The 23,307-nt window shown below is 45.3% G+C and overlaps 1 protein-coding gene across 2 annotated transcripts in view; it reads right to left on the reverse strand.

Moving 5' to 3' along the window:
- Positions 1–23,307, reverse strand: part of PAPLA1 (Phosphatidic Acid Phospholipase A1) — an 88,757-nt gene that overhangs the window by 14,593 nt on the left and 50,857 nt on the right. For both annotated transcript variants that reach the window (XM_050193959.3, XM_050193958.3), the window contains one exon: positions 5,587–5,784. In XM_050193959.3, the coding sequence (XP_050049916.2) occupies positions 5,587–5,784 (198 nt within the window). The remainder of the gene's footprint in view (positions 1–5,586; positions 5,785–23,307) is intronic.

Genomic DNA, 23,307 nt, shown 5'->3' on the forward strand with positions numbered 1-23,307 from the left:
ATCGACCCACGTGTTAAAGCCGAGGTACTTGCAGAATTACAAGCCACTGCACGGAGCCTCTAGCTAAACTAGACAATACTGACTTGTGACTTCTAATGCATTTGCTTGCGTTTTTGTAAGTTTTACAAACAAAGAAGTTAGGGCGGCCGTATTTCGAGGCCCGTCCTAAGCTTCGATAAGCAATGAAGGTAGCCACAGCCCTTGAAGTTTGCCACAACCTCGAGCCCAGGGCTTGGCTAAAAGAAAAACAAACACATAATAAAAAATTCCGAAAAACCTCTCCTTACGGGAGCCCTTGCCCTTATCACGTGATGCTCTTTTCCTTCCCCGCTGCACCTGCACGTCGCCTCTCGAAGGATGACAAGTTTTTTTGTTTTTTTTCTCAGCTAACTGGCTGGACCACTAACCCACTGGCTCGTCGCAGAAATGTCAGATGGTGGAGGCCTGCAACATCTCTGCGCCAGCAAGAATGCCAGCAAAGGAAAGGGCCCTTCGCGGAACATGTGGCAGTTAGCATATTTCCGCAGAATAAGCAGCATGGAGATCCCCTGCCGTGGGAATGGAGCATCGAAACGAGCGGTGCACATGCTCATTGTGTGCGGCACACTTGCTTTCTTGGTGCGCTGGTGGATGTGCGCGCTTAACAAAGCTAGGAGCCTTGAGCCGTCACAGGGATGCTGTCAAGTGGACAGTGACTCCTATGCCTTTGTTAATGTTTGCGGAGAGACAACCAGGTGGGGAGCTCAGTGCTTTACAGGGAACTCTCGGCGTAGGCCGAAAACCCGCAGTGGCCTCGCACTAAAAAAAAAAAGAAAAGAGAACATGTTGATGAAGTGCGGCCTTACACGTGTTATAGGTACTTTCGCTATGTATTGAGAATATTTATCAATTACATTTACTTTCAATTATATTTATCAATTATATTTACTTATGTTAAAAGCGAGAATTTTCAAATTGTAATTAACCTTTATTTTCTGATATTGGGGATAGAATGCTAATGATACTCTATAACAGACAGAATGCGATGTATTTCTCCAGAAAAAAAAAATAACTTAATCGTCATTACAGGAGCTTTCTGTTCTTGTGACGCGCTTGAAGGAGCCGGTCCACACGGGTGAGCCGGTAGCATGCGGAAGGAAAAGAAAAAAGTGATGGTCCCTGCGCCGCACTTGAGGAGACAGGGAGTGGAAAGGAAAGAACCACGGCTCACTCGTTCTTTAAAGGAGTGGCTCAAAAGACCCGGCTCGCTCCTGAGCGACCCAATCACCGTTACAGATTTAAGTGAGCCGGTGATCCGTTCAAATGAGCCGGCTCATTTCAGTGAGCGGAGCCGTTCTGAGCCGCTCACTGAAGTGAGCCATTTTGCCCATCTCTAATCTCCGCGCGCCTCTGTCCCGTTGCCCTCCCACCCCTCCGAACACGAATGGGCTGTGCCCATAGCTCTAAACTGCCCCACCCTCTGGAACACAAATGGACCGCGCCAACTGTGCTGCGCAGCCAAGGCCTATTCTATGGTCATGGCTGTATAGGTGTTCTGTGGTCATGGCGCAGTTCTGCAAAGAGCCTAATCACTCGCGTTTGTCTTTGCTGGTTGCATGGAAATCGTTCATGACCACGCGGTTTCTCAGCCTCGTTTGACCAACAGTTGGTTTGACTCGCCGCCGAAATGGAAGATGGCCGATGCGCCCGCTGATCATCGGCAATGCACAACGTTGCCGGGTAAGAGAAAGCGCACGGCTATAGATTTAGAAACTAAGTGCTTCTAACCGATGAGGCGATCGTTGCGAACATGCTTGCATCAGATATTGACGGCGACGACGCGGTAGGATAGGCCGCCTCAACGTTGTCCTCACAGGAGGCCCGGCAAATGATTGTCTCTCCGGGGCTTCGTTTTCGCGAGGAACCTTTCGCTGCACTACGTGGAGCACTTGGATGCCTTGGAGAAGGATGTCGGCAAGCTTTGCGTAAAGCATGCCAGGCGGACAGACATAGGGTTTTCTCGCGCAAGCCAGTAGATGCTTGTGGCGATCTCGCCTCAGCGTTTCTTCTGGATTTCTCAAGCTGACAGACTGCTGCGGCAACGTCACATTTTTTAAAAGGCCCCTTTTTGGGGGGCCATCAAAGCAATGCCTCGGCGGTGCTCGCATATCGCTTGCCACCCGTGACCCTCATTGCTGCGGCTTGTTGCACTAGGGAGCCTCCATGTTGAACGTGATCGGAGCGCCCAGGAAGCAGTTAAATGAGCGAACACAATCAGCAGCCAGATGGAGGAACGTAGTGGGGAGGGGCACTGGCCTCCCCACCATTAGTTTTCTCACATCAGCTCTGCCATCCCCCTATTTTGATTTTTCCATGCAACCCAGTTACAGTAATTATCTGTTCTAACAATGGAATTTTCGTGGCACTTGAATATTGTTATAAGTGGGTTCGACTATCACCATGTCTGCAAGCCCTTAAAACTGGGTGCCCAATGTGGTACCACACTTACCTTCTTCAACAAACACAGCAAATCTACAAATATCTCTATGTGTATGTGAGGCATGTGGTTCCTTTAATTACTTCATTATTGTTCTTATGATAGTGCACCGGACAACTGAAAGCAGCCGTTTATAATACTGAAGCTGCTTAGTTGAGCAGATGTACTGTTGGGAACAGCATTCAATTTAGTAATGAAATATAATATACATGCAACATGTTTTTCTTAGAAATCAGACTCGACAATAATCTGTTTTGTTTACACCCCCTGAAAAAAGTTGAAGGATGCAGCTACCTCTCTTTTTCTGTATTTTATTATTTTAAAAAATTCTGGCGTTTTACATCTGGCGATATGATTATGAGGCACCCTGCTCAGTTCTTACCACCAGAAGTTCTTTAATATGCACCAAAACAGAAGTACACGATTTCCATATCGTTCCCATCGAATTCCGCGACCTGGTTTGAACCCGCAAGCTCGAGTTCAGCAACGCAACGCCATATCCTCAACATAGCCACTAATTAGGCTACTGGGCCCATTATTTTCTGTTTTTTGTTTCGTTGTTGTTAGGCATGCACTGGAGAAAAAATTTCACATGGCTTACGGGCCAAAGGTTAGCAGCATGTATAATGGTTACCTACAACTGTTTTCGGCACCAGAGGTCCGACCGCAATAAAAGAACCCGTACCAATTACTCCGCATTGTGTTACACGAGGAACACAGGCTGCTTGAAGGACAAGAAAAATATTTCTTCTCCGAAGGGAATCGTACAATAACATAGTAGAATGAAAAACTACACTGCGGCCGCAGTGCATGCGCAATCACCGAGCGGCATTAAAAAAAAAAAAAATGAAATAGAGAATATAAGAAAAGGAATCTATTGCTAAGGCATAAATGTCATATCCAATTATAAACACCATTTGAGCGGCCTGAACGCATATAGCAGCGTGCAAAGTAGTACGAATGACTGTTCCGAGAAGTATTGCCAGCAGTTTTCAGCGGTGCGACCTTAATGCGGCCCAATCCACTTCAATCGCAGCGCGGCCACAGTATTTTTCATCGTCACGCACCTCACTGCAAAGCATGCGCCGCCCCAGCTCCTCATCCCACTCAACTGTATTCTAATACACTCTAATGCGAGCAATATGCCAGCAGCGCGGTTTGCATGGTCCGTTCGTGTTTCAGAGGGTGGGGCGGCTTAGAGCTATGGGCACAGCCCATTCGTGTTCGGAGGGGTGGAAGGACGACGGGAGAGGGGTGTGCGGAGATGGCTGGAAAATGAGCGTGCAGTGGCTGTTGAAGCAACGGCCCATCGTGCAGCCGCTTGAATTTCTCGTTTTTTTTTATTTTCAAGGATTTCGCATTTCACTACCTTTTGGCTCGGACACTCAGCAGCCAAACTTCATTGTTACAACGGATAATGCGGCATCGGGGCATTGTATTGAGCGGGTTATTTCACCATGCAAAACATACAAAAGTTTGACGATGGAGCAGCTTCTCATTTTTATAACCGATATATTGTTAAAACCAGTATCGTTATAAGTGGGTTCAACTGTAACGGAATGGAGAGAAAGCACAAACAATCTTATTAGCCGAGCACACGGTCATAACTTACAATATATTGCAGAAGAGTACGCATATGGGATGGTTGGTTCATGATTACGAGCAGTAAACAGCGCTAAACAACAGGACAAGGAGAGGGACACAGACAACAGCGCTGACTAACAACCAAGTGTCTTTATTATTTCAGTCATCATATATATACTCCACCACTATCTCAAAGCACAGAATCAACAGAATTCAGCATGCACAGGGGCGAAAATTGCAATTACTAATGAGATAGGAAGGCAATCTCCTTCGGAAGGAGAGAAATAGAGGGAAGGCTTACACATGCTTCACCGCTATTATGAATGTGGAAAACTTCAGAAATAATATGTGCACGGTCATCACGGTATTTTGACAGATAGGTCACATCTTTAAAAGACGGCTTGCAGCCGCATTCATTGCAATGCAGTGATAATCGACTATCTCTAGCTCATTTTTGAACTTTGTTTGAGTGTTCGCACATGCGGTCATTGATGCACCACCTTGTTTGACCGATATAAGAACGCTTGCATGAAAGAGGAATCTTATAAACCACACAGTCACAACAGTCAGCAACAAACCTCTGTCTGTGCTGCTTTTTACAACTTTTTTTGTTGTTCTTGGTCACCCGATTGACTTGATGGCACAGGCTACCTCTCCTTCCGAAGGAGATTGCCTTCCTATCGCATTAATTGCAATTTTCGCCCCTGCGCATGCTGAATTCTGTTGATTCTGTGCTTTGAGATAGCGGTGGAGTGTATATATGATGACTGAAAGAATAAAGACACTTGGTTGTTAGTCACCGCTGCTATCTGTGTCCCTCTCTCCTTGTCCTGTTGTTTAGCGCTGTTCACTGCTCGTTACACTATATCTCAGTGAGCCATACCACACTGGGTCACACATTTGAGGGAATCGACCCTATGATGCCCCAGCCCATGGGGTTTTTGGAAAACTGGAGTTTATTTGGGTGTTTCTGGCCGAACAGGAATGTTTGCCCACTGCATGGCTGTTGTGGTCAGCAATTATTTTGTGAATTCCAGACACTACAAAAGGAATACTGCTTTCGTGTATTAAATCACTTTGGAAAAGCAGGAATTATTCTTGCGTGAAAATATCTACAAGCCAGTGTACTTCCTTACCCAAGATATTTAAGAGAGTGGTTTGATCACTACAGTGGCTGCAGTACTATGGTATCTCTGCTGAGTAGGAGGTAACAGGATCAATTCACAGCTGCAGTGCCTGCATTCCAGCGAGGGTGGTATGAAGAAATGCCTGTGCATTTAAATTTAGGTGCATCTTTACAGCCACATGGCCAAAATTAGCTCACCACCAGAGCATGTACCATAGCCTGATATACCTTCAGGTTGTAAAACACCATTCACTGCTACTGACACTTCACTAAAGAAAGAGTTGCAGAGCTATTTTTTAACTGCTCATACAGTGAAGCTTCCATACGGAAAAAGAAAGAAGCCTGCATAACTGTCCCTGTGTTGCAAAAGAAAGGGCTTCAAAAACAGTGAAAAGTTTACCTGTGCTCTCAACTTCAGCTGCATCGGCCTGACGGATAATTTCTTCCTGGAGCACACGATCCACCTCTGCCTCCATTTGTGCCGGTGAGGACCGATGAGCACGGGCAAATTCATTAAGTGAGTTCCATGTATATCGGAGTGAATCCATGAACCGTTGCTTCAAGTCTGAACCCATTCGGCTAAGGCTCTCTTTAAGCTCTGGAAGAGAATGTTCGTACAATGCACCAAAAATGTAATACAACACAGACATTCCAAAATCATGCTTAGTGCCAAAGAAGACATAGGTATGACAAAATGCGCCTGACAAGGAAATGCAAAGAATCTACTTCAACTGCCAGATGCTTCAGAATTAATAATTCTACTACATCTTTGCCACAGCTCAGAACTTTACTGCCACAAAACTAATGCAAAACGCTTAGACCCAGGTGCTAACATATCAACCTTTGCACTCATACAAATATGATGCTAAACTCTCAGACTGCATGCCAGGAAAGCCTAAAGGTCATGGTGATGCAGTGACAAGGGCAATTCCTGCTGCAATCAACCAGTTTTTGTGCATCCACATATAGCCATGGCAATGTTAAACATTTTTTTTAAGAGAGGCAGTGAATGACAAATTTGATTTATTGCACGTGGCCCCAATTTCTTAAAATGGTTCGTTGTTTCTGCTTTGTTGACATTCTGCAAAGCTTGCGTAACCAAACTAACAAATCTGCATAGCATAAATTAATGACTTGAATATGTCTACTTAAACACTCTTACAAAGTACATTCCACAGATTTGCAGCATGTTATTGTGGCGTTACAGAGGCATAAACTTCGACAAAGTTGTGGAATTGATCTAGGACATACCAATTTAAGAGACTATAGTAGGTGTTGCGAATTCATAACTTGCAGCCAGAAGAGGTTCACGATTGCTTTATGCTCAAGATGCAGAACGAAGTGCTAATATATGTACACCGATTCTTCACAGTGCTGCGTCAAATTGCTATGTAAATGTTTACCATGCCTAATTACATTTACAGACTCTACTGCATTTCTGCAGAAATGCAAGTGCATTGAGATAAGCTGTGGAAAGCCCTAGTTAAAACTTTTATATTACAAAAATAGCTAATAAGTGAGAAAAAGGGGGTTAACCGAGGGGCCCTATTTTTATTAGTCATATCATAAGAAGCCAACAAACACTGACACCAAGGACAACATAGGGGAAATTACTTGTGCTTAATAAATGAAATAAAGGAACGATAAATTCATGGAAATTAAAGTGGATGAAAAATTAACTTGCCGCAGGTGGGAACCGAACCCTCGAGCATGTATCGTTACATGCGTTACGTTACGTTATTGTGCAAAGGTTATTGTCCACCTGCGTTATTGTCCCACCTGCGGCAAGTTGTTTTTTCATCCACTTTATATTTCCATTATTTTTATCGTTTCTTTATTTCATTTATTAAGCACAAGTAATTTCCCCTATGTTGTCCTTGGTGTCAGTGTTTGTTGGCTTCTTATGGTAAAAATAGCTAATGCCACCTGTCTTACATGCACCAAACTGAAGCTAACAGTTGTGCTATGATTTCAGCTAAGCTTTCTCAATCTCAGCACAGAACATAAGTCATTGCTGCAGGCCTCCACCATTTCTACAAAATGTCCTGTATTTTGTTGAATAGGCAACATATCAAACAATGTACAAGTATTTGTCTTGGTGCTAGTGATTACAGAGTGAAAACTGCACCTTATGTAGATAATGCCTCATTTTAATGGAATAGTGCCTGCAGCATCATAAAAACTGACAATTGGTCCAATGCAAAAGACAAAGACACAAAATATGTAGAAGAAACAAATACGACAGGACAAGTGTGAACTTCTAACATTTATTTAAAATGCCATATTGCTCGAAACTTTCACAGCCTATAGGTGGTCGAGCTATACATTCAAAATGGTGGTCGTTGAGATGATCTTGGTTGCTGGTGGAACGAGTACATTAGGAGAAGATGAGTTCTTTGCACTGCAGTTCTTCTCTGATGTATGTTATTGCATAGACAAGGATGCAACAAGATTTTGTCATAACCGAAGGCATCTTGGGTACATGAATGTACCCACATGAGGCACTTAAATGCATAAAATTGTAAATAGTGCAAATGTAGCAGCCTGTCATGTCACTAACATGAAATTATTGATGGAAATGTGTTGTCACAGAACGAAGTGATCACGCATACGCCTCAACAAAGTGAGCCAAATTCTTGGAGATGCGCTTTATGTTTCTGCCTGCAGTGTACACAACAGCTTAGCGTTTAGTTGACTTCAGTATCAGTCGAGGGTTGTTAAATTCAGCATGTTTTGTATTACAAGCTACGAAATGAAGACTAAAAGGTGATATGGAGTGCGTGTATGTAAGCAAACAAAGTAAAAAAATTGTGTTTTGCACTTTGCGACCAAACAGCAGGAGCGATTGCGGATATCCAATAGCATTTACTAGGTTCCCTTGACCACATAACAGCGGAAGACCTGGACAAGAATTTGGCCAGAAGAAGGCCAAAACAGTCATATTTAAGAAATGTTGCCTCTGTTTTTGATTCTACATTTCTGGTCTTCAAGGAACGCAATGAAATAAAATAATAATAATGGGCTGGAAGGAAAAGAGGCACTACTATCAGCAAATCAAACCAGACAAGAAGACGAGGATACAATGACTGCCGGAGATGTGAAGGTCAGGGTACATGAGAAAGGTATGCATTCTAGGCACTTAAGACTCTGAATAATGCAATGGGTATTTTGAACGTGGACCTTTCATGATGCATCTGAAACACACTGCATCTAGCAGGCATGTGGAGCTTTTTTTTATCTCACTCGATCATTGAGAGCTCTTTTCTTTCACCACAATTTAGTTGCATTAATGTGGCAAATTGGGCGTGTTGGTAATATATTTGAAAAGGCGGCAGTGCTAAAAAGAAAGACACGGATGGAGACAGTGCTCGTCCTTGTCATCCTGCCTCCGTATCTTTCTTTTTAGCGCTGCCGCCTTTTCAGATTTCGTTGCACTCCCCAACATCTGCTTTCACTGAATGTCCCACACTTCTACTTTGGAAAGGGATTGATAGGCACATTGCATGCACTCCTTTCTGTGCCTGTAAAAGCAGCAGTCGCCTATTCCTCCGAGGCTGATCATCGCATGACTGGTTCATCAACAAACTGCGTCATGCCCCCACCATCCGTGAAAGTTGTAAATACACTCAACCCCATGTCAAGGACACAGATACAACATTCATAGCAAAAGCATAAGTGTCTAAAAGCACCTTGTCAGAAAAGCCACCTCCTTGTCACAGAATGCCAAAGATGGGCAACTAATGCACTTACCTTCAGCATTTTACACAAAGTACATTTCAACTACTTTCCTTTATTTTCTGGATATGGTAGACCCACCTGGCTACCCACTGTAAGAAGTGTGCCTGTGTGCCTCCATTTGGCAAGACATCATTTTTAAGCAAAGAATAAATAAATAAAAGGAAATGGTGGAAGCATAATTCATAATGAAGGCTGGAGATAAGTGCAATAGTTGCCAGTCTTCATTAAAGGGACACTAAAAGCAAATACTAAGTTGACATAGACTGTTTAAATACCTGTCCTGAAACCTCGCAACGCTTATTTCATGCCAAGAAAAGGCGTAGTTTACGAGAAAATTGTATCTAAAATACTTTTTTTGAAATTCAAATCTACCGCCACTCAACTGGGGGAGTGGTGACATTGCATACACCGTTACCGCCCTTTGCTGCCGTTGGTGAGTAAAACGGCGCCCGACAGACAGCAGCACCGATCCAAGACAGAGCGGCGGATTCGCTGCTGCAACTGCTTTTTGGTCAAGTGGCGTAGACCATTCGGGCATCCCTAGACATCACATGGAAGTTGAATTCTCTGCTACTTGCAGTTTGTGCAAGTTTCGCGGGCCAGCAAAACCAGTGCAGCACTATGCGATCAGGAAAGTACTGAAATGCGAAAGCATGGGCGGTGCAGAGTCGAGCAAAAATGAAACCTTTCGACCGCGTGCGTTATTGTCAACGGTAACTTCAGTGAGTTCTTTTTTCTAAACATGAAATGCAACTGGACAAGTAGCATTTTATCTCGTCTTATAATACAATACGAGGATCTTTTTTGCAACTAGTAGTTGAGTACTAGTGACAGAATTTAACCGAGGAGTGCTTTCGTCACCAGGCAAGTGCTTGAATGTCTGGGGGAGTCTCTAATTATGTCCTGCATTTATCTCGATTTCTCGATTATTAAGGCTCTGTTCGCAATAATATTGACGCCTTAGAGATTCTCACGCACTAATCAGTCACTTTAGCTTGACTTAGTATTTTCCTTTAGTGTCCCTTTAATATGTGACAAGGTGGGTTTTCTGACAAAATATATTTAGATGCATGCTTTTGCTATGAATGTTGCATTTGTGTAACTGAAATACACATTAGCTGAAAGTTGGCACATGGGCTGTTGTACAGTTAAACTTCGATATAACAAAGTCAGTAAAATCAGTAATTTGCTTCGTTATACCACAATATTGTTCCAATGAAATTCAACCTTTTATGCAAATAAGTACAGTCACCAATGGATTTTTTTTTACACAGAAGGGGCCGCAAAATTTTACTAATTATTGGGCAATCAGAAAAGCTAACTTGAGTAAGAAAACAAAATAATTTCATTGACTTTAGGAATCGCTGATGAAAGATACGGTTTCATGCCGTGTCAACAATATTGTCACATACGAGTTTATGCCGCTGTGGACAAAAGGACGCTGTGAGGTGAAGAGGAGGTTGAAGTGCCTCGACGACCAGTAGATGGTGTTACCGTGACTACTGAGCTACAACTTTGTAACTGTATATATTGTAAATATTTTCTCCCCCGTAACAATATGTTCACATCAGCGGTATGAAACGAAGCCAGCCACACTTTCGCGTCCACTCCGCACCCGCAGCTGATAGTGTCACCCAAAGTGGGACGATGCTATTGTGAAGAGTGTCAGAAGCAGAGAGCGAATGTTTCATCTGCCTCTCGCTTTAACATGTCTCCGAAACTGAAGATTACGCAACCTCCAGTACTGAATGCGTGAGAAGACAGCACACAATGATGCCAAGCCATCCTGGCACGCCCACTCTTGCACAAGTGGCAGATTACCTCTCAAATAGGGCGCTCGCACTGCATAAGTGCTCAGCCATGCTGAAAGCCAGGCGCAGCCATGGCCGCACTGGAGCTAGAAAGGAGACGCGAGCCAACCTGCTGCCCACTTCCTCCCCTCTCACATGCCTGATTGCGTTCCTGCGAGCTTGCTCCCCCTCCCTTCCCCTTGCTTGAGCAGTAAGATGGCACTCATCAAGCCACCATTCTTTTCGGCTCACCTTCGCGTGTGGGTAGCAATAAGATCTTATCGCACTTGGCCTCTATACGGAACACGACTCTCTTCCGCTTCGGCAGGCGCTATTGGTCAAGCGGTGTGCGATTTGAAAGATGCGTTCACAAGCAGCCGCTTGTAATCAAACCATTTGACCATGTGCGTCTGCGGAAGTTTCCATTTATTGTCTCTAAATTCCTTCGCGGTGGCAGTGAAATTTTGTTATATTGAAATCGTGTATAAACGCACTCCGTTATACTGAGGTTCCAAATGCATGGTGTTCTATGGACAAGAAGTTATGAAACGTTAAATACTTTGTTATATCAAGAATTTTATTAAAAGTTTGTTATATCAAAGTTTAACTGTATTTAATCATTCTGCATCTTTGTTGCACTGTATTGACACGTGTACTTGTGTTCACATGTACACATGTAGAGAGCAAAATGGCAGATATCATGTAGTAGTGACGGTGAAGAAAACGGCAAAACTGTGAATGACGGAACTAGCGTTTTATTGCATGAACCTGTACCCTCAAAAACATGCTACATTGAGAGAACAATCATAGCGGTGAACACAATCGGCAATCGTCGAAAATCTGACCTGCGGGGCAAGCGCGTCGGCTTGCGTACGTGAGTCATCGAAGCTTCCAGAATAATAGCTGGTGCCCGCCCACATGTCTTCCAGAAAGCGCTACACAATTCGCGTCGCTACAAGCAATTAGATTGCACAAGGTTTAGTGACAAGAGACAGCGGATAGAACCCTTGACAACCTTCGAGGAACTTCCGATACATGCAGGCGCTTCCGAGAAAGAAAGCACTTTATTTGCACCCGTCAGGGAGTACGGGTGATCGGGGTGAGACGCAGCTCCCCATTTCGCCATCTACCTACCCCCTAGACGTCGGCCGGAATCAGTTGGCTTCCAGTGGCGGCCTGGGCTTGACCGATGACTAGCTTTTGGGCTTGTTCTTCCTGGCTATGGAGGGAGGATTCCCATGACTCTTTGTTCCCATGTAGACCATTTAGCGCTGGGCAAGCCCACAGCATGTGAGCGATAAAATTCTTAGACGGTGAAATGCCGTCACTCAATAAAGATAAACAAGTACACGTGTCAATGCCCCCCTCTTAAAAAGCGTCGTCCCTATGCTACGAACACGAAAGCAAAAACGAAACCACGCATAATAAAGAAAAAACAATAACAAAATAACAAAGGAACTAAGTTCCCAAGTTCTTCAGCAGGTGTAGAAAGGCTTAAGGCACACCATATGGATGACTTCAGGTTGTGTACGGCACCGCTGTCATGCCATCTAACACGACCTCATAGTCCAGTGCGCCAATGCATTGAATGATCTTGATGGGTCCGAAATAGTGGCGTAACAGTTTCTCGCTAAGTCCAGACCCAAACACGGTCGCCGGGCTGGTACTCGATGTCACATCATCGAGGATTGTAGTGTCGGCTGTCAGTCCTCTGCTGGCTCTTGATGCGCAGGCGGGCGGGCTGTTGGGCTTCTTCGACGTGCTAGAGATAGGCAGCAATGTCGAGAATCGTCGTCAGGTTGCTGCCGCAAACAAGCTTGAATGGCATGATCTGCATTGTTTCTTGCACTGCCGTGCTGTAAGCGAAAATTAGGTACGGCAGGACGGCATCCCACGTCTTCTGTTCGATGTCGACGTACATTGCAAGCATGTCGGCGAGGGTCTTGTTCAGCCGCTCCGTAAGACCATTCATCTGCGGATGGTAGGCAGTTGTCCTCCTGTGATTTGTCTGGCTGTATTGCCGCTCCTCTGTCGGTGACGAGGACTTCTGGGGCACCATGTCGCAGCAGGATGTTCTCGACAAAGACCTTAGCAACATCCGCACTACCTTTAGGCAGAACCTTTGTTTCAGCGTATCGGGTAAGGTAGTCGGTAGCCACAATTATCCACTTGTTTTCATATGTTGACGTCGAAAAGGGCGCCAACAAATCCATCCCGATCTGCTAAAATGGTCGGCAAGGAGGCTCGATCGGCTTTAGTAATCCCGCCGGCCTTGACGTAACGGGCAACGTCGGCGGTCAGGTGTGGCCAACAGTACTTCTCTTGTATTGCGAGTGTATGGGACAACCTGAGGTGCACGGCTGTCTTATCATCGTGCAGGGCATGCAGGGCATGCAGCACTTCTGACTGGAGTGCTGCAGGCACAACAAGAAGATAGTTTGCGCGGGCTGGTGAAAAGTTCTTCACCAGGACGTCGTTTCGTAAGAAAAACGAAGGCAATCCGCACCTAAATACCCTCGGGACAACATCTGCCTTGCCTTGCAAGCACTCAGCAAGGCTTCTGAACTCAGGGTGCGCTCGCTGCTGCTCGACAATGTTGTCTGCACTTATTGTACCTAAATAGGCGTCCTTATCTTGGCCATCTTGGGGCGGCAGGTCCACAGGAGCGTGAGACAGGCAGTTGGCATCAGAGTGTTTCATCTGGACTTGTAGATTACAGTGATGTCATATTCTTGCAGTCTGAGGCTCCACCGCGCCAGGCGTCCTGAAGGGTCCTTTAAATTCGCTAGCCAACACAACGCGTGATGGCCACTGACGACTTCAAATGGCCTGCCATATAGGTAAGGGCGGAATTTTGCTGTAGCCCAAATGATGGTGAGGCATTCCCTTTCGGTTGTAGAATTGCCTTCCGCATTTGCCAGCGACCGGCTAGCATAAGTTATCAGCCATTCAAGTCCATCCTTCGTCTGGACTAGGACGGCACTGAGGCCTAGGCTACTGGTGTTAGTGTGGATTTCTGTGTCGCTGTCCTCGTTAAAGTGTGCAAGTATTGGTGGCGACTGCATGCGTCGTTTAAGTTCTTGAAATGCGTCGGCCTGTGGCGTTTCCCGCTTGAACTCGACATCACATTTAGTTAGATGTGTCAGTGGCTCAGCGATGCGTGAAAAGTCCTTGACACAGCGCCTGTAGCAGGCATGCATGCTAAGGAATCTACGCACTGCCTTCTTCTCGATGGGCTGCTGGAACTTTGTGATGGCAGCTGTCTGCTGTGGGTCGGGGCGGACTTCAGATTTGCTGATGACGTGGCCTAGGAACAGACGCTCATCATAAGCGAAGCAGCACTTTTCCAGTTTCAGAGTGAGCCCTGATCACTTGATGGCCTCTAGTACTAATGCAAGGCACCTAACTCTTTCCATACCGCTCCCATTGGGCATCGTCAGCCCACTAACAATGGTTTGAAGCGCCGCTTTCGAGACCTTCCGCGCCGCTTATGGACACATTGTGCTATCGGATGTCAAGGAGGAGAACTATATTTTTGTTTGCTAGGCAGTTCGCTTTTTTCCTCCAGGTGGTGATTTTTGAACATGCTCCGAAGTTTTCGCAATCGCCAAAGTAGAAATAAAAATGGCTGCCCGCTATCGAAGGTTTGAAACACCGCTTTTGAGACCATCCGCGCCGTTCACGGACACTCTGCGTTATAGGACGTAAAGTAGGAGAACTATATCTTTGTTCGATTTTCCCCCACCAGGTGTTAATTTTTGAATACACTCCAAAGTTTAGCGATCGTCAAAGTAGAAAACAAAAATGGCTATCTTTGGGAGCGGTGCGCACTTCGAAAAATCGCAGATCTCGCTATTTCACTGTGTTTGGTGGCTGATTTTATCGATGGATCGAGCAGCAGAGTCCGAGGATGCTGCCTTTCCATCGGACTTTGTCTCTGAGAGCGACGACGACGCAAGCCAGCCTGGAACAACGGCAGCTGCAGCCCGGCACAGCCAACTGTAGTGCTCGCAGCAAAATTTTCGTAGTGGAATACCTCTTCAATGAAAAATTTTGATTTTTTTCGGAGATAGTGCCTATTAGACAGGAATACATTTTGTATATCCCATAATGTTCTTTACGTTTTTTTTAGTAGATAGAAGCGTGTCTTTACAAAAATTGTTCAATTTTATCCCACAATCTTGATTCTAGCAATTTATATCTTTTTTATCACACATATCGTGCTAATAAAACTTTTATGCGTGAAAAGTGCATTCACTGTTCTTTTTGTTTACGTATTACATAAAATATTGAGCGCAGCAGTTCATTGAGAAAAAAGGAATCTGGCGTAACCTACAGAAAACATATATTTTTCCCATGGTAGTGAAAGAGCTAAGGCAATAGTTAAAATTTTCGGCGAAGACGACGTCATCCAAGTAAACAAGACAGGTCTGCCACTTCAATCCTGCTAACAGTGTCCATCACGTGCTGAAATGTTGCAGGTGCCAAGCACAGTCCGAATGGCATGACCTTGAACTCATAGAGGGCGTTTGGCATGATGAAGGCGGTCTTTTTGCGATCCCTCTTGTCAACTTCTATTTGCCAGTAGCCAATTTTGAGATTCATTGACGAGAAGTATTTAGCATTGCAGAGCCGATCCAATGCATCTGTGGGAAGGGGTATATGTCCTTCATGTTCTTGTTCAGTAGACGATAATTGATGCAGAAACATAGGGTGCCGTCCTTTTTTTTTTTCACTAAGACTACAGGAGATGCCCATGGGCTTTTCGACGGTTGGATGATGTTGTCGTGAAGCATTTTGTCGACTTGTTGCATTATAGCTTCATGTTCTCACATCGAAACTCGATAAGGGCTCTGGCAAAGTGGCCATGCACACTCTTCGGTTATTATACAATGCTTTGCAACTGGTGTTCATTGAATCCTCGATGAAGTCGAGACGCAGTCTTTGTATTGTCGGAGAATACTTCTGAGCTGTTGCTGCTTACTCATGGGGAGACTTGGATTTACATCAAAGTCTGGTTCGGGAACTATGGTCGTCGGGGTAGATGCGGCAGAATCCGAGAGGGCAAATGCACTGCTGGTTTCTTCAATTTCGTCGATGTATGTGATCGTCATGCCCTTATTGATATGCTTGAACTTTTGGCTGAAGTTTGTCAGCATCACTTTTGCTTTCCCTCCGTGCAGTCAAGCGATCCCTCTTGCGACGCAAATTTCACGGTCAAGCAGTAGACGTTGGTAGCCCTCAATGATGCCTTCTACACCTGCAGGTGTTTCGGTGCCAGAAGAGATGACAATGCTGGAGCGAGGCAGCGTGCTGACTTGGTCCTCAAGTACACGCAAGGCACGCTGACTGGAGGCCTCTCCATCGCAATCGCTTTGTCTGTGGACAGCGTTATCGACTTTGACCTTGGGTCAATGATTTCGTCGAGTTAGTTCAGGAAGTCCCCGCTGAGAATCACATCTCGTGAGCACTGTTGAAGGACAACGAATGTCACACGGTAGGTCCGGTTATGAACTGCAATTCTTGGCATGAAGATTCCCATCGGCATTATGAGGTGTCCTCCAGCTGTTTTAATTTTAGGGCTGTCCCATGCAGTCTCGACTTTCTTCAACTTGGCGGTGAACAATCCACTGATGACGGAGTAGTCAGCTCCTGCGTCCACTAAGGCGGTGAGTGCGTAGCCATCAAAGAGCGTGTCAAGGTCAGTGGTTCTTTGTCTTGCGTTGCAGCTAGGTCTTGGCGTTGGATCAGGGCTGCATTGCACTGACGTTTGGCTGGTACGCCATGTCTTCAAGTCTTTGGTCAGTGCATTCTTTGCTTCCAGGCTTCGTCGGGATGGCGACATGTTGTCGTTATGTCGCCGAGATAAAAAATTATGGGTTTTTACGTGACAAAACCACTTTCTGATTATGAGGCACGCTGTAGTGGAGGACTGCGGAAATTTAAACCACCTGGGGTTCTTTAACATGCACCTAAATCTAAGTACACAGGTGTTTTCGCATTTCGCCCCCATCTAAATGCGGCCGCCGTGACCGCGATTCGATCCCATGATATCGTGCTCAGCAGCCCAACACCACAGCCACAGAGCAACCACAGCCGGTCGCTGAGATAGTGTCTTCAGTGTCATTGTTGGTGGCGGCAGTCAGTTCGACGAACAGGAACCACACCTCCATCGGTTGCTACTTTTAGTTTTTCGGATATGGGCTGACAGACTGGCCCTGGGCTGGGCCAGTGTATGGTCCGCACTGCGGCAACAAGTAGCGGCCTGGTGAAGGTGAATGGGGCAGTCGTTCAGGGCTCCATTGAGTGGCGGCGAGGTAGTCGGTGATATCGTGAGGGCGTTCACTTTGCTACAATGTACTAGAATACGACAGTGCAGCGACCGTCGTGGGCTGCAGCTTGACATAGCTGTCACGGTAGACAGCGAACATGGCGGCGCTGCAGTCGCCAACTACACTATGCCCCTTGACAACATGTGCGGGAAATTTGGTGCAGGCAAACCTTTTTGGCTGTGTGTTCCTTTATTCAGTGTTGGAACAGCCATTTCACCTTTCAGCGCAGGTCCTGGCGCAGGCAAAAAGTCGATTTGGCACAGCAGAAAGCATTTTTGGCACAGGTTCCAAGGCATGTATGCTTACCATATACCAGCAAATTTTAACTGATATAGTTGATATGTTGTGAAGACGGGTTTGCGCGTACCTTGCAAGCGCAGTTAGGAAAAGACTTGACGCTCCTCCACACGGCGACACACAAAGGGTGCGGTCGGGTTTGTCGATATGGCGCAGAGAAGGCACCACCATCAGGTCGTTAACAAACGCATTTATTAACCCAGGATGCAACACAGTGCAACAGTAGCAGATTGTGGGCAAAGACTCACCGCAAGACCGATAGTGTACGCGCCCCTGCACTGAGCACGACATTATGCAATATACTCATGTAATGAAATGTACATTAGGGAGTCGTCGAATAGGGGCCGCAAAGGTTACGCAGCCACAAAAAAAAGTAGCATCAGCACCACTGCGTGTGGGTGAGACGGAAATAGTGTTTTGCTTTTGCATCAGTGACGTTATTCCACCGAAAAAGCGCAGTGACCGAAACTCAACGCAAATGTTTTGCGTCAATGAACATGGCGGAACCCATCGAAGTGGCAGCTCTCGCCGTGTACCACATTCGACCTCATTCGCTAATACTATTTTGAACTATGCACAACGTGCAATTCTGATTGCAGCGGCTCTTTTCCTAATCCCCGCTGTCACCCATAAACATAGCAAAAGCTTACCTTTAACCCTAGAATGTGACATCCTCCTTCGGCAAATTCTGCGGTACTACGCGCATTCGATGAACATCGAAATAGAGCACCAGCAAGACTGTGCGCTGGCACTACATTGTATGTCTGTCAGAAAAACGCGACAATGATGAACTGGACTTCGACGGGCTAATGAGTTTCTCACTACTTAGAGTGTACCAACTCCATGGACAGGTCTTTGCTTCCTTCTATTGATGATGATGATGATAGCATGCTGTTGGTTTCAGTTTTGCTAGCTGCAGAACATTAAGAGAAGGAGAGTTTCATTCTTATGCATGCTTTGGCGCAGGCTTGGCGCCATTTTCCGCTTAAATGCGATTTTGGCAGAGGATGGTGCACAGGGTCGCTCTTGGCGCAGTTTGCCGCAATTGGTGCAGCTGCTCCACCACTGCTTTATCTTGTTCGTGTTAAACAATGGCTCCTTACTTCAGCAATGGGTAAGCAATGCCTACCCAAGTAAACAACTTTGAAAAAGTAAGAGTGGGTTATGCTTTTCAGCTCTTTGGACAGAGACCACTGCAAGCATTCTTTCTTATCGGACACAACTAGAGAGAAGCTGTGGCAGCATAGAGGCTACCGCAAAGTTCTTTTCAAGAATGAAGTTGCTGATTGCTGTAATGACATCTACGTACCCAGCGGAAGCTCTGACATCCAATCAACCAGTGTACAAAAGATCCAAGATATGCTTGAATTTCTGAACAGTAGGAGTGTCACACTGATGAGGCATTTTCTCAGTGACTCAACAGCAGAAGGAATAAGGGTAACACTGACAAGTACGCTCGAGCTTCTTGACTACTTGAACAAAAAGGTCGGATTCAAATATTTGCTAACTTCAAGGCTTAGCCAGGATAAAGTCGAGAACTTATTCGGTATATAGTGAGGCTTTCGTCGGGCTGCAACAGTCATCCAATGTCACAGCAGTTTTTACTGTCTGTTCATTTTCTTTCTTTTTAAACTTGGCACGAAGCGTCACGGGCAGCAAGGTAGAGGATGATGTGATCAACTCTATTCTTGAGGCTACTGACAGAGAAAAGGATGCCACTAAGGGAAAGTTTTTGAAGACAGTGAAGTTGTACACAGAGAAAAATGCAGAGGTTCTGACTTGCACCTTTCCCAGCAGAAACTGACGAACACGTGCATCATGTGAAGAGAAACAAGTCGTGATTCATATATTACATTTCAGGCTATGTGGCAAAAAAGGTGCGTGCTGCCAACCCTAAGTCCTGATTGCACTGCCTGCCTCTTGCTCTAAACTGAGCAAGGGCACTTGTTGGCTGCTTCTGCATTTGTGCTGTTCAAACGCCTTGTCCGTCGTACATGTTCCTCTTTTAGTCCGTGTCTTCGTAGCGCTCTTTTCTTTAAGATCAAGGTGGTTTGTTGTACCCTTCAGTTGAACTTTTCACATTTATTACACGCCTAGAGGATATTTTCACATGTTGTTTTGCTACTAATAAGGTACACAGTGAAAGTGTAATGGATATCTTGGAGATGATTCATTTTGCTAGGCACTTAAGCATATTGGTTGCAAAGCGCACACAGAATGCTCGATACCCTGTGTTGTAGGCTTTTATGTCACAACCAGGCTCCACTTTTTGTAAAGGGGCTGAACAAAGCCAACACCTCCAAGCGGAAGTAATCTAAGCACCAGAAGCTAAGCAGGCTGAACTGAACGCATGTTAAACCATTAATTTGACTGGCATGCCAGCATCCATGAGTGATAGCTGCAGCTTAACATTTCTATTGTGTGTACAGCACAGTTTATTTGTATTGTGAATTCCTTTGAATCATTCAGTAGGCTTTGCTTTTTACATATTTCTACTTACTTAACCATGGCATTGCGTGCAACATCCTCATTTCTATTGTGCATTTCTGTATTACATTCTTGATTCTGTCATACAACGGAAAACCTTTTAATGTCACTCTGATGTCACTGTATATTTGTGTTGGATATTTGTGTATGTTAACTTCTGCGCATTGTCTTGATCTGACACATTTTATGTTTGCTGTGCATTCTAATAGTACATGAATTCTTGGCATCCTCATACCATGGAAATGTGCAATAAAAGTTCGAAGGTAATGATTACCTGTTACAGTGTTTCTTCTTTTTTTCATCTCATCTGTCCATTGTGCAAATTTTTAATGCCATACCAGTAAACATTAACTGCCGTAGTGTGCACGGCATGCACTGCCCTTTCCAAACGGTGCAAGAAAGCATCGGAGCATCACAGTTTTGGCTAAAATAGAAAAACGGTAAATTTCAGATGCTAGAAAATTTAGTTTGACTGAAAGGGCGCGTCCTGAGTGTGACTGAATGAAAGAAGTTGCGGAAGCAGTGTTTGGAGAGCACATGCTGCGCAGGCTTTTATGCATGCCTTCTGTAGTCGCCGTTCACAGCACCGCCATTATCGCCACTGCGATAGTCGCCCAAAGAGTGAAGTCGTTCCACTGCCCTATTCTAGTACACTGTAACCTTGCTGCAGGCACAGAGCATTGACGGCGAACCCTCATAGTCCCATTTCATGGTACGGGCACCGGCAGTAGATGTGGCCCACTTCTACGCAGTGATAGCAGAGCGGACGGTGGTTGTGGGCGTGCCAAATGCCAGTCTTCCTTGGCATGCTGCGCGGGGCTGCGGGTTGGCATGCTGGCGGCAGCAGTGGTGGATGACGGAACTGCAGCGTTACCGGGCCCTGGCGTGGGCACGGAGGGGGAACGGGACAGCAGGCGACGGCGGCGTAGGTCATCACTTCAGGCTGAGGCCGTGGCAATTCTGGCTGTACTTCGGGAACTCCCAATGACTGCTGAATTTCATCCCGAACTACGTCAGCAATCGAGTTAACTTGGGACTGTGATGCTGGGAACATCTTCCGGAGTTCTTCGCGCGCAACTGGTCTGATTGTCTCTCACCAGTCGTCAGAGCAGAGGGCTTGTCAGCAAGATGTCATGTTGTCAGCAAGATGAACAAACTTGCCTTGATTAGGGTCTTGTTTCCAGAAAAGATAATTCAGCTCATAGAAGCTAATGCAGCAGTTAACTATTTACATTGTTGTAAAAAAGTTCACAGATGTCTCGCAAATGAATGTCTGCACATGACTTAATTTAACACTGGCATATAGCTTGGAAGTTGTGCTATAAAATACTGTATGATACATCAGAGAAACACTTCCAAGACTCGGTGCCTCTGTATGTCTTTGTGAATATACCAACTTTACCATGGTACACAGCTTTGCCAACAAGTTGAGCTTTTGACACAGCTGACTATTTAACCGGAAAGTTAGAAATTTTACATGCGATTTGTACGCTTTATACAAAATTACTTTTTACCAAGAATATGACTGCACTGTACCATTGGAAAGCTGTGCAGTACTGTTCCAGTTAGGCCTGAGAATTAGAGACACTAAAGAGAAACATTAAAGAGACTGACAACTGCCCAGAATGTGTTGCGAGACGTTGATGGAAATGAAATGATCGTGATATATAGTGACAGAATCCAGCACGCTGTTCGGGATTTAAGTAGGAAATATAATATTAAATTGGCAAAGAAAGTCAGAAAAACCAGTAAGTGGCAGGGCCTGGCGGTGAAATCTCGATACTTCAAAATGAAGTCAAGAGATTCTGTACGTAAGACTACTGTCATTAAGCACAGTATAATTATTGCTTAAAATTGCAGTCAATAAATTATTAGACACTTGTGCTTTATTCTGTGCATATTATGAAGTAAAGAAAGACCACACTAATGAGCGGCGCTCACGTCGTCCCACATGCATGGCGGCGCATATGCTGCTGTACGCGTGCGAGTATAGCACAAGTTTGCAAGTACTTAGAGTTTTATGATCTCCCTGTGATACAAGATGCCATCAACGAGTTGTGCCATAAATGGGTACATTTTTTTACCTTCATGTCGGCACCTCTGTCACACTGTACCAACGCCAAGCTCTCCGCCGACTGTCGGCAGATTGTTGGCATCGGTACAGTGTGACAGAGGCGCCGAAACGAAGGAAAAAATGCTGTCGCCGACAGTTGGCAGATCAAAATCGGTGTCGGACCCAGCCTAGTGTGAGTGAGCATTTACCAATCGGCATTCTCCAGGCGTGCTGCTTGTGGTGGGGACGGCGGTCTATCATGCAAGTCGGATTCGTCGCTGCCGCTGCCGCTTTCGTTCGTTGAAGCATGACGTTTGGGTGCTACTTCGTAAGGATCTAAATTCTGAGCATGCATGCGAGCTAAAATGCTTTGTTCCAGCTCGCTCAGGTCTTCGAGAGATAACATCGGAAATCAGAAGCGCACGGTGGGCTACAGCAACACGAACCGCTTATCACATGTAAAAGCACTGTTTCGTTTTCGATGCACTTGGTTTCGTTTTTAGTCAAATACCAAAGCAGTTGGACAGGAAACCGCAAAAAACAAGTAGCTATTATCACAGAAATACTTTTAACACTTTGGAAAACGTGAATCGCAGGAACATCGACTGGATAAACAAAATACTTTCTCACACCTACGGCCGTACTTGTTGTCTGCCTCCCACTAGTGCCGGCCTATATAATCACTATCGCGCTCACCTATCACAGTTTGCAGCATGCTTCCAGTGAACGACTTCATCCTCACTACAGATACAAAAATTCTGATAAAAAATTTTCCACGGCGTTTTGCGCATTCACCATCATCATCATCATCATCAGTCTGCCTGCCTGTCTGCCTACGCCCACTGCAGGGCAAAGGCTCTCCCATACTTCTCCAACTACCCCGGTCATGTGCTAATTGTGGCCATGTTGTCCCTGCAAACTGCTTAATCTCATCCGTCCACCTAACTTTTTGCCGCCCCCTGCTAAGCTTCCCTTTTCTTGGAATCCATAATTAGATGCTCTGGCCGGTAAGCTTCCACTGCAATAAAGAAAGTGGGTACCATGAAAATTGGTTGTCAGTCCCTTTAAGTTTATCTTTAATGGTACATTATGCTTCTGGAACAGTAAAACTAGCCACTATGAGAGGAGCGTAGGCAAGCCACAAAAAATGCGAAGATGAAAGACTGGTGGTGACACCTTCCTGATGTTCCCACATTAGTATTGCAATTACTTCACATACTTCAGTGTCTACAAAGGCAACTATATCTACAAAGGCGTGACTGGTTGTTTTTCATTAAGGAATAACTACACTGCAGTCTAAGGGGATGAAATACTCAACTTAGCCTGGTCTGAAAACTTTTTATGTGCCAAAATGGCCAAAATACTAAAGACTCTGAAATCCATGACATCACATTGACGTGCCAGCACTCAGGTATTGATGCACA

Source organism: Dermacentor andersoni, chromosome 1, assembly GCF_023375885.2.
Source record: "Dermacentor andersoni chromosome 1, qqDerAnde1_hic_scaffold, whole genome shotgun sequence".
In the NCBI taxonomy this organism is placed as follows: Eukaryota; Metazoa; Arthropoda; class Arachnida; order Ixodida; family Ixodidae; genus Dermacentor; species Dermacentor andersoni.